Source organism: Carassius auratus, chromosome 22 (assembly GCF_003368295.1).
Source record: "Carassius auratus strain Wakin chromosome 22, ASM336829v1, whole genome shotgun sequence".
Classification (NCBI taxonomy): domain Eukaryota; kingdom Metazoa; phylum Chordata; class Actinopteri; order Cypriniformes; family Cyprinidae; genus Carassius; species Carassius auratus.
In genome coordinates, this window is record NC_039264.1 from 20,061,981 (window position 1) to 20,073,864 (window position 11,884).

General features: G+C 38.1%; 1 protein-coding gene across 2 annotated transcripts; it reads right to left on the minus strand.

The window, feature by feature from the left end:
* Window positions 1–2,447: 2,447 nt before the first annotated feature.
* Window positions 2,448–11,874, minus strand: xpnpep1 (X-prolyl aminopeptidase (aminopeptidase P) 1, soluble). 2 transcript variants are annotated; one of them, XM_026198154.1, is made up of 20 exons: window positions 11,759–11,874; window positions 10,166–10,287; window positions 9,178–9,241; window positions 8,372–8,476; window positions 8,034–8,126; window positions 7,756–7,899; window positions 7,533–7,628; window positions 7,022–7,103; window positions 6,724–6,934; window positions 5,639–5,728; window positions 5,511–5,561; window positions 5,339–5,397; window positions 5,045–5,122; window positions 4,893–4,964; window positions 4,719–4,779; window positions 4,499–4,568; window positions 4,247–4,420; window positions 4,050–4,126; window positions 3,683–3,781; window positions 2,448–2,756 (listed from the first exon to the last, which is right to left on the minus strand). In XM_026198154.1, exons 2-20 carry the CDS (start codon window positions 10,280–10,282, stop codon window positions 2,637–2,639), a joined length of 1,863 nt encoding a protein of 620 aa, XP_026053939.1. In that variant the 5' UTR covers window positions 10,283–10,287; window positions 11,759–11,874; the 3' UTR covers window positions 2,448–2,636. The 2 variants fall into 2 exon arrangements, with proteins under 2 accessions (XP_026053939.1, XP_026053938.1); XM_026198153.1 differs by lacking the exon at window positions 11,759–11,874 and adding an exon at window positions 10,635–10,742.
* Window positions 11,875–11,884: the final 10 nt, after the last annotated feature.

Below are 11,884 nucleotides of genomic sequence, written 5' to 3' on the forward strand. Positions count from 1 at the left end.
CAGACTGTAGAAGGCCCTGCTTAACAGAGATGCAGCATACGTGTTATGAAATTTCCCTTTTGTATTCCAGAAACACTTTTAACAAGTTTCCAAATGAATCCTGTTCTCTGGTTTCTTTGGATTAGGCACAAAAAACTTACTGTTTTTGTCATTTAGGGAGCCACTGGGGAGATGAGGTAGTGGTGTTTCTGTGGAAACAAATCAACACAGTCACATGGCTTCATACTAATGAATATTCTCACTGGCTCTTTCCAGACCAGGCAGTTTGTTGGTCACTTTTGGCCTATGCCATCGCCAGCATGAGCCTAACGGGAATCGATCTGTCTCTTAACGGGACGGCCTTATTGAAACCAAATGACACAGGAGCACAAGCTGCTCTCTATGGTGAGTAAACTGTGTTTTAACTCATGAATGTGATCCATTAGCATTTGGCAATCATGGCATGTTTTCTTGAACAGTATATTTGAAACCAAGATAATATGTTTACGTTATCTATTTTTCACTTTCCTCACACAGAAGTCAGGGTGTTCAACATCACCCTTTCGTCGATAGCTCTGTGCGTCCTGACAGTGACAGGAATCATCAGCTGTATGTCGTACAGAAGACACAGAAGGTGAGTGAACAGACGTACAGTGTGACAGAAAAAGTGCTGGACACTTAAGCCAGAGTTAGATAATGTTTTGCTTAAATGTCCCTCTGTCAAAAGAATAATTAAAAACCTTGAATAATTTGGCAATGATACAGCGCAAACACTTTATTTTTGGCAAAATATTTCACATAAAGTTTCATAAAGGTTTCATTGTAAAACTATAGATATATTGTTCAAAATTAAAACAAAAATTACTTTTGAAAGAAAGAAATATGTGAGATGGGAAGAAAAATTATATTTCAGTGATATTAAGTTCTCTCAAAAAAGTATTGTGTCCTCTGAGAAATTTTTGCATTCACTTCCAAAAGCAGTGAAATAGTTTTGCAAGTGAATTCAAAAGCATTGAAATATATACTTTGTCATTGCTTTGAGTTTTTTTTTTTTGCAAAAGCTTTCAAATCTTATTTCCTCCTACCTAATATTATTTACAATCACACAAGTTTTGCAAATCAATGCAAAGTTTCTCAGGGGACACAAAATCACTGAAATATAATTTGATTCAATGCTGTGTTTGCTCACAAAACTTTTCAAGCTAACAAAGTTTCACAGGAAAACAATAGTTTTGCGTAAGAATGCAATGTTTCCCAGAGAAATGCTATTTTTTTGCTAGCGTTTGGAAAGAATTTAAGAGAAAAACTTTTTTTTTTTGCGAGCTAACAGAGTTTTTCAGGGAAATGCAATACATTTGAAAGTGAACGTAACTTTTGCGAGAAATGCAATGTTTTTGAGGAGAATGCAAAACTTTTACGCGAGAATGCAAACTTGGAAATGCAAAACTTGTGCGAGCAAACACACCAAATTCTTTTTTAATGGAAACGCATTACTTTGGCAAGAGAATGCTAATTTTGAAACATAAAAGTTGTGTGCGAAAACGAGAAGGTTTTCATGGAAACACTACTTTTTCAAGATAATGCAAAGTTGGTAATGCAAAAGTTGTTGGAGCAAACGCGAAGATTTTCAGGCAAACACACTACTTTTGCAAGAAAATGCTCATTTTGAAACGCAAAAGTTGTGCAAGCAAATGCATAGATTTTCCGTGAATATCAATATTGTTTGGAGAGAATGCTAAGAGTTACCGGGAAACGAATACTTTTGTGAGCAAATGCAAAGTTTCTTGAAGTAATGCAACACTTTTGCTAGAGAACTCAAAGTTACACAGAGAAACACAATACTTTTTGCAAGATAACGCAAACTTTCCCAGGGAAAAAGGCAAAACTTCTGTAAGTGAACGCAAACTTTATCAGGCAAACGTAAAAATTTTGAGTGTAGTTTTGTGATTGAAGGCAAAAGCACTGAAATGTTATTTTTCTTTTTTGGTCAAAACCATCTTATTGGATCCTAAGTGGTGTCTAATAGCTGCAATGGTACGTGTCTTTGTGTAACAGGAAGTGTAAACGGGCGCGTGTCTATGAGAGCGCCGTGGCCAGTGAGGTTCCTGAAGAGCCAGTGGGTGTTATGTGTGTGAGGAAGACCCTTAGTTTCCGTAACCCACTCGCCCTGTTCAGAAGACAGGAGGGGCCGAAGGACAACTCACGCATCCAGTACATCTACACCAACCCTCTGCCTGTGGGCCACGAGGAGGACAGGGTCCCCCCTCACACCGTGTCTATACACACTCCACTCACGCTGCAGGACTACGCCAACAACCCCAACAGCGGCATCATCCTGGCTCCGCCCATCTTTTACATGCAGCTGTAAAAATTCAGTGTTTGAAGAACAGTTTGCACATTGTCATGTCATCCCAAACCCATATCATGCGCTTTCTTACTTAGACCACAAAAAGAGACGTGTTGAGAAATGCTGCCCATCTTTTTCCAACAGTTTAATTGTCATAAAACAGCTGTTTAAAGCGTGCTTTACAAAAGAAGCAGAACGTGAATTACATCCATCAGAAAAGCAGATAGAGATCGAGACTGAGAGAGAACGACAGGGAAAAATCACTGGCGATCGTTACGATGATGACCAATAAAGTCAGTCAACAATATCTTTACACAATCGGCTGAGTTTCTCGGATCAGCCAATCCAGAGCCTCCTTCCTGCCTTGCCTCTCGAGCTCCGCCCCAATCGTCTCCCGGCATTTCTTGTGGTAGTCATTCACCCAATCACGCTGCAGGAAGACAAGCATGTATTAGTAGAGCAATCCATGCTATAATGAAAGTCATTTCACAGACGTTTAATGGAGAGGTTTCACTTCAAGTTTTTAAGTAAACTCTCAAGTACCTGTATGCGAATGCAATTTGATGTAAATTACCTAATGTTAAAGTAATGATGTAAATACTGTTAAACATGTTTTGATTTTTTTTGTGCTAGCTAGTTTTTGGCCATAAGGTGGCAACACTAACCTCGGCCTGTGGTTCCACATTCAAAAACAAAAACAAAATCTATAAAGGCGGGAAAAAACGCCTATGCAACTGGAGTATTGCTTTGAAAGGTTGTGCGCTCTGCTACACGTGTATGCTAGCATCCGTTTCAATAAGTTTACTTTGAGGGGTAGATAGCTTAAATCATTTTTAGATAACTTATTAGATTTCTTAACAAAAAATAAACACTTTGTAACAAGCAATGTTGTTGTGATTTTCTTTTCCAGTTACAAACAGCCTACAAGCAGCCCTAATTGCTAAAAACAAAGCACGGTGTTAGCATGCTAACTAGGGGGGTTTATAAAACGCAATTTTTTAACTAAAAACCTAAAAAGTATACGTTTTAACCATTGATTTACACAACGGCAGTGGTTTGGGAGCCTGAAAATGCAAATTGTTGAAAAGGATTTACAAAGAGGAAGTTTCTGAAAGAAATATCATCTTAATGTAAAATAAAAATAATGTGATTTTGTAAAACCTGTGATTTTTCTCAATATATAGGTATCTATTAGTGTTTCACAACAAGGTGACATCAACTACTGGCCTGGCACAAATAATACAGCGTTTTAAGTAGCTTTCATTTTTAGCACATTGTTGTCACGTAAACATATCTTTATACTTAACTAAACCAAATTATATTTTAATATGAGAACATCTAAGGGTCTGCTTTTACCTCTTTCTGTGTGAGCAGGTCTGTGTTCATCATCTTCAGCTGGATGGGGACCAAAGTGAGGGGTTCAAACGTCAGACTACCACGGTTTCTGTAGTTATACTGAACGAAAGGAAAGGAAAAGCTGAAATATCATACTTTCGGTCTCTCAAAAGTACATGAAATAGTTTTTTAGTTTGTGCTACGTCTTCGACTCAATACTGACACTCATTGGTGTGGATGAAGCAACACACACATGCAACAACAAAACACAGGGACAAAAATGAACCCAGTGCATCTTTGAAATAAACTGCATTAGAAAATTAAAGTAGGCTATTTTTTCTACGTATAAATATGAAGAGATTAAGCTTTGGTTTGATGCAGGCTTTACCTTAGTTTTGGCGGGAATAACCAGGACAACATTTTCTATCCGAATGCCAAAAGATCCATCTTCATAGTATCCGGGCTCTTGAAACAAACAAAAGACTCACATTAACCTCAGAAGTAATTTACAATGTATGAGGTAACGATATCATTTAAATAAGGAGAGAAAATAGAAATGATTAAAGCACGTATGCGTTTCCGTACCATCGCTGACAATCATCCCAGCCTCCAGAGGTTCGTCTGCAAACGTTTTGTAGCTGATGCCACATGGACCTTCGTGCACATTAAGGAAACAGCCGACCCCGTGGCCGGTGCCATGAAGATAGTCCAACCCAGAGTCCCAGAGAGCAGCACGAGCAAACGAGTCCAACAGGTGACCTGAACCCAACAGCACAGCCCTCTGAGACAAAACATCTCTCTCTAAAACTCTTCAAGTGTCTGATTTTAATCCCTTACCTTTGGTTCCATTGGGAAAAACGGCAGCACTGACCGCGATGTGTCCCTTCAGGACATACGTGAAGCACTCCTGTGGAGATCAGAGGTGGAAGCACACAACTGTTAGCATCAGAATAGCGTTTTCAGACTGTAAAGTAGGAACAGAGTTTGATCTTGAAGTAAAATAATAAGAAAAAAGTAGTGGAAATGGCTAATCCAAAGGTTGTTGGAGATTATTTACCTTCTCATAATCCGTGGGTGTGCCGAAGTGCACTGTACGGGTCACATCTGTAGTTCCATCTCTGGAAACCAAAGATACAACAAAAATAAATAATAAATCCAATTTCATAGTAGATATTATTTGTATTTATTTTGTATTCATTTATGATTAAAAAAGCGGTGTCCGTGTGCTTACAAGTACTGAGCTCCGGAGTCAATAAGATAAATCTCATTTAGAGAAAGAGTCCTGTTGGTTTCTGGGAGAGGCCTGAAAGACAAGAACAAAAAGGACACTTCAAAATAAAACAAAACTTCAATATGAAATACTAGATTATTAGGAGAGCTCACATGTAATGTATTATGGCCCCATTTGGTCCCACGCTAGAGATGGTTGGAAAACTCAGCCCGACAAAGTCTTTCTGTTGACTAGATAGAAAGAAAAGGAGATCTTTTCAATTGAAAGTAGATGGTTTTGCTGCCTCGGTGTCTGCAGTTCCACAGATCACCACAAGAGGCTCCACAATCTCACAGAAGACAAAAACAGCAGCATGGTTTTTCAAGAAATATATAGACATTTCATTTATGTGGATGAATTCATCATTTGATTCTGGTTACAGGTCAAGTGCAGCATGTCTGACTCACCTTCGCAGTTCTTCAGCTTTATCTGCCACTGATATCTCTGTGACCGTACCTTTGGGAATCTGTTCAAAGGACAAACACAAGCTCATATTCATAAATAAAATAAATAAATTGCAGGCACGTTAAGAAAAACTCCTAAATATATTTCCAGTGAATATATTGTACACAAGCATACCTCTTTCTCCAGCCAAGCAAAAAGTTCACACAGCGCCACTGCGTCTTTGATCTGTGATAAACATATCGTGATCCATAAAGCAAAAGCGTTTTAAGATTTCTGAACTAGCGGTAGTTATGTGGACTTACGTGTGCCATCTTCATGCCTTGGATCTCTGTGGGGTTCTTGACGGCTTTAGCCAGACATAAGGGTGTGTACGGGATTGCAGATCTGTGGGACTGAACGCTTACCATTGTTTAATCAATGATATTTAATCATATTCAACCACTTTAGACGGAAAAAGTCAAATATCAAGACTTACTGAAGCAATAGTTCACCTCAAAATTTATATTTGGTGAAAATGTACTTTTCCACAGGTCATCCGAGATGTAGAGGAGAAATTTTGAGAAAATTTTGAGAAATGTAGCATTAGATCACTTGCTCATTAAAATGATCCTCTGCAGTGAATGGGTGCCATCAGAATCAGAGTCCAAACAGCTGATAAAAACATCGACAACTAATCCACATCACTCCAGTCCATTGGTTAACATCTTGTGAAGTGGAAGTAGCATATTTCTTAGAAACAAATTAATCAAGACGTTTGTACATCAAACTAAAATATGAGTCCTCTCTATAATATTGTTTTAATCCAGTTAAAAAGTTGTCTTGTCTGAATCAGGAGAGAAATATGCACAGATTAAACAAGTGAAAACCTCATGAAACTGTTCAGAAATAATATTTTGCTGGGTTTTGATGAGAGAGGACAACAAGGGATGGCCTTTTTCACTGGAAGAAGCGTTATCATTCATTATTAACTCGTATAATTGCCTAAGAAGGTTCAAAATTAACATTAATAATGGATTTGTTTCTTATGCAGCTTTCACAAGACATTAATTGATTGACTGGACTGGTGTGGATTGAGATTTTTTAATCAGCTGCTTGGACTCTCATTCTGACGGCACCCATTCACTGCAGAGGACACATTAAGTATTAGCAAGTGTAATGCTACATTATCCTAAATCTGTTCTGATGAACAAACAAACTCATCTACATCTTGGAGTACATTTCCAGCATAATTTTCATTTGTGTGTGAACTATTCCTTTAAGGTTTATGACACAATGTGCATTGCCATTTAACTTAAATAAAAGGACACATTTCTGAACAGAATATTCTGCAAGAAATAACAGTAAAAACTTACACAGTCTCCACAAGCACAAACGTATCTTGACTGACCTTGGGTATGACTTGTGTAAGAGCGCAGCTGGCCTTGTCACAAATCCACATCTTCTCTTTGGGTGCCAGCGCCGCACAGACCGCCTGCAGCTCCGTGTACACAGACTCGTACGGGAAACACTGTATGGTCAGTTCTGGTTTGCTCGGACTGTCCAGTTCCAAATGCTCCCGGACCGCAGGGTCCAACAGACGCTTGCTGTCCACAAACAACCTAAAACAAGATATGGACCGGAGGACAACTGTGAGTGTCACACTTCATTTGAAATCAAGAACATTTTCTAGAGGAATGCAGTTTTACTTTATGTTGCTCATGCCGATGACCGCATAGGCGAAAAACACGGGGTTGTACTCGATGTCTGACCCACGCAGGTTAAAAAGCCCTGTAGAGAGAAAGGAGGTTTTACTTTTATATTTATATCAGTATTAACTCATAAATCTTCTATCACGCATTAAAAATGCCAAAGAATGTGAATAACACATTGGTGCACATACACAAACTTACAGATATATACTAGCATTTAAATTCTAAATATTATTGCAATTTAAAATAAATACTTATTTAAATATATTTTAAAGTGTAATTGTATTTCAGTAACGGTAAAGTCACATTTTCAGCATCATTACTAAATCTTCCTCCTAAATATGGCAAAACGAGCTTGTCCCTCGTGCAATCATGTCCATAATTATCAACATCTGACACAAGAGCTCCTTAATAAGAAAGTGGAGAGGGAACAAGTGCTAAGTCGTGATCTGAGCACTAAACACACACACACACACACACACAAAGCGTGCTGTGAGGCGATACGTACATGCGATCTCATCTAGAGCTGTTACCACGAACCAGGAGATCTTCCTTTCAGACATTTTTCCTCTCAGAGCTGTAACTTTATCTTGCCAGGTGAGACCTTTGTGGAGAAAAAGCAACCGCAGCATTTTATCTTATTTTATGGTGGCACGATCCTGTGGATGCTTCATGACTGACCTGTAGGATCATATTTGTATACTGTAAATCATCCAGTGAGATGTGCTGACCGGTGTGTTTGAGGCCCAGGGCGATGAGTTTGGTGCTGGGCCGAGCAGGACGGTCCTGCCAGATGACGTCGATGAGATTGTCCTGCACCGCAACCAAAGAGTGTCCCGCGCTGCTCAAAGCCTTCGACATGTTCTTCCACTGGTCTGAAAAACACACACCACAGGCACATGATGCATCTGGGTGATGTCTGTATATCTGCATGACATTTTAAATGAATTAAAATAATTGCAATAATGCAAAGCTACATTCATCATGTTTTTGTTGTTGAATTCCTCACCGGCAGCAATGATCCAAGGATCGACTCCCACTTTGGAGTTTTCTGGAAGAACGCTGAGGAGCCAGTCCTCCTGAGACGGGGTTTCCTTCAGTCCTGACAATACAAAAGGTCATAATTATTTTCGGATTGCTCTTTCGAACACTGTTGTATATTTTACACTAATCAATGTAAAGCTCAAAACTCAAATCTAGGAATATATTCTAATAAACGTTTTGCAATGACTTATGGAAAGCAGCACTTTGGCCGACATGCTTTCACGATTATGTAACAGCAATCCGATAACAAAAGAAATGAGCTTGCAACCGCACGTCATAAAACTATGCTAACAGTCGCTGTACCCATTTTCATCAGAGTCCAGTTATTGTCCATCTGTTGGCTGGCCTGCAGGAAGTACCGCCCATCTGTCCATAAAGCAGCGTGCTGTTCTGTCACAATAGCAGTACCTGGAGCAAGCATGTTTATTAATTACAGCGCCTACTTTTATAAATCACAGATTCATTGTTTAAAAGGCTTAATGTTTATAAATTGCAGGGTGCATATTTACAAACCACAGGCTGTATATTTTTTAAGTTACAAATGTCTATACATCACAGGCTGTTGATTGCTTATAAAACAAAAGCTGAATGTTGAATATTTATGGATCACAGGATATACGTTTACAAATCACAGGCTGAGTGTTCATAAAATCACTGGCTGTATATTTTTTAAAAACATATTGTAGATTTACAAAGCACAGTTTGCACATTTATAAATTCACATGCTTCATATTTAAAAATCAAGGGTTTGAGAAAGCAGAATCTGTCAAAAACATAAGCTATGAACCTCAAACCCCAGTTTTACTCATCCCTTCTTTGAGTAAATGATATTGGGGTGGGGTGAACTGTACTTTCTTGTAGTGACACTGTCAAGAACGGTCAAGTTTTAGTTTTTTGGGGGGGATTATACTGTATGTTTATGATCTAGTTCTACTTCTGTGAGTAATCTCTCTTGTTATGAATGCCATTGTTCCTATGTATGTGTTCACCTATGAAACTGTATTTCTATAGTTGATAAATCTCCATTGTGATTGAGTAAAAGAGGTATTAAATTATACTGCTGTCATATCACAATTATATAAAAGTGAATACTTTGGAGTTACACACACCTGCAGAGCCGTTGAATCCGCAGATGAATTCACGTCTGCAGTCACAGGGCGCAATGTATTCACTCTGCAGAATGGATGGATGGATGCAGTGGGGAAAAAAAGAGAGATATGAAGGGAAAAAGTGAGATCAGCTCTGTCAGCAATCAGTCCTAATTACTGCTATTTTAACCAGCCAGCAGAATGAAGGAAACCAATTCAGGTCGTCACACACACACACACACACACACACACACGTAATCAGAGGTGACTTCATAATCGCAGAGCCAGAGAGGATGGGGTGTGTGAAGCCCATCACTCACGTCTCACACAATAGAAATGAAAAGGCACGACAAACACACACACAATTTCCCTGCAGCAGCTGAAGTCAATGATGTCATTTGGTTCTAGAGTGCGGAATGTTTAGAAGATGGAATGTTTATTCATCACAAGCTGTATATTTTTTTAATCACAGGCTCAATGTTTATAAGCTGGAATGTTTATAAATCAGTCAGTATTATTATTATTTTTTGACATAGTCTGTACGTTTATAAACCAGGTTGAATATTTATACATAACATGTTGCGTTTATAAATCGAAGGTTCAATGTCTAGAAATCACAGGTTATATAAATCACAGTCTTCATGTTTATAAGGATAAATGTTTAGAAATCACATGAAGTGTGAATAACACATTTATAAATAACAGGTTGAATGGGTTGGAGTTTAAATGCTTAAATCACATGCTATATGTTTGTATATCATGGTGTGTATATTTATATGCTTTACAGGCTGTTTAGTAAATCTCAGGCATTATGAAATGTTTATAAACGTACAAAACATTATTTATACAAATGACAGTCCATGGATTTATAAATCACAGACTATATCTTTGTAAATCACAGGTTGTATTGTCAAAAGGCTGAATATGTATCAATCACAATCAAGATGAGTCTGCATGTTTCTGAATGAGTGGAGCCCAGCTCAAAGGTTTCAGTGTGCTGATATATCACCTGATGTGCATCTCCTGATGGGACGATGTAGGCTTGGATGGGCTCTGTGATGTACTTGCTGTTCTTCATGACCTGGCGGAGCTGCCTGAGCAACTCCACTGTGATCTTCGGAGACATAGCGTCTGTTGAGAGAAAAAAGAAAGTTAGACTTGTTGTAATATTTCAATCAATATCTAATTCTTAGGAATATGACCTTTCACTTTCAGACCTATGTTGACCAAGACCAGAAAAAAAAAAACACTATTCTGTAAATTTGTTCAAAACATTGTAAAAATGCATCCTTGATATTAGATTATCATGAATTAAATCCGCTGCTAGTGAAATCAGATCAATGATTTCACAGTTAACAAGTTACCAAACCACTGAGAGATCAGACATCTACATGTTTCTGACTGTGCAAGTGTGTGCATAAGTGCAAAAAAAAAAATAAAAAAACACGAACAAGGCTTTTGTGAACATAAAGAATTACCTGCAGGCATTTTTCCCTCTGTGAACTAGAGAGCTTACTGGTAACGTGGAGCTCAAAGTTGGAAAGATATGAGATTGTTAACCTGTACCTTGCACAGACGGTCTCTCGAGTGGCATAAAGCGACCATCCCATAGTTAAAGATTTACTGTCTACTTCTTCTTGTTCTGTGATCATGCAACCATTTATCACCAAACAACCACAAAACCTTCTCTTTTTAAGAAAACATTTTCTGTCAGCGTTATCAAAGAATGAGGGAATCAAATTAATTCATGAATGAATTAATGTGTAAATAGATATTCCGATTCAAGTTTACACTATTCCTATGAGAGACTATATTAACAATAATCGCAGTAATGTTGTGGGAAAGCATGGTTCCTATATTGATTATAATTATTTATTTATTTATTTTAGATATTTCAAATATCTCTTATTAAAATTTAGTTTTATTTGTATTTATGTATACATATTGTAAAGAGATTAAAATAGATAGATAGATAGATAGATAAACACTGTGGCCTGAGCTTATTCATTCACAAAATAAAAGCTACAAAGCTCAAAAGCTGCAGCACAGACAGGCCAGTGTTGCATCATCCAATCACGTCCCTGGAATTATCATATCGACTGCTGATTGGATAGAAGCGCTTTACAGTTCAACAATATAAACAATCTATATTTAAACGGTCAGTTTTTAAGCATTAATTTAAACGGGAGATGTGCACTGTACGAGGACATAACAACGTATCAGTAAACTAAAGTTAAGCCCAAAGAAAATTTCGTTCAAATGTATTTTTATCATGTTTTGTCTGTTGTAGGTGTGGCAGTATCCCATTCCGTTCATCCAAATTCAATGCTTTAAAAAACATAATAGATATTAATCTGCAAACATATTTGTTTTTTATTTATGTTTCACTCACTATGTATTAAATACTTGCTATTCTTATCAAAGGAGAGAGCTCGTGTGATCTGCGCCGACGCTTCTCCATTCATCAAAACACACGCATGTTATTATGCAAGCAACAATAACAATAACACTCGTGCTGGCCTCACGAGCCACAATCCACGACTGTCTTCTGAGCGTGGAGCACACACACTGAACGACTGACATCAAACAGGCGACCAGTTACCTGACAGAAGCGAGCCTTGAGATGTAAACAATCGGTAAAACTCGGCTGTTCCGTGTGTTATTGTGCGAAGGAAGCTGCCATTACAGTGACGCTGACGAGTGCGCTCACGTGACAGACTGCCTCCTC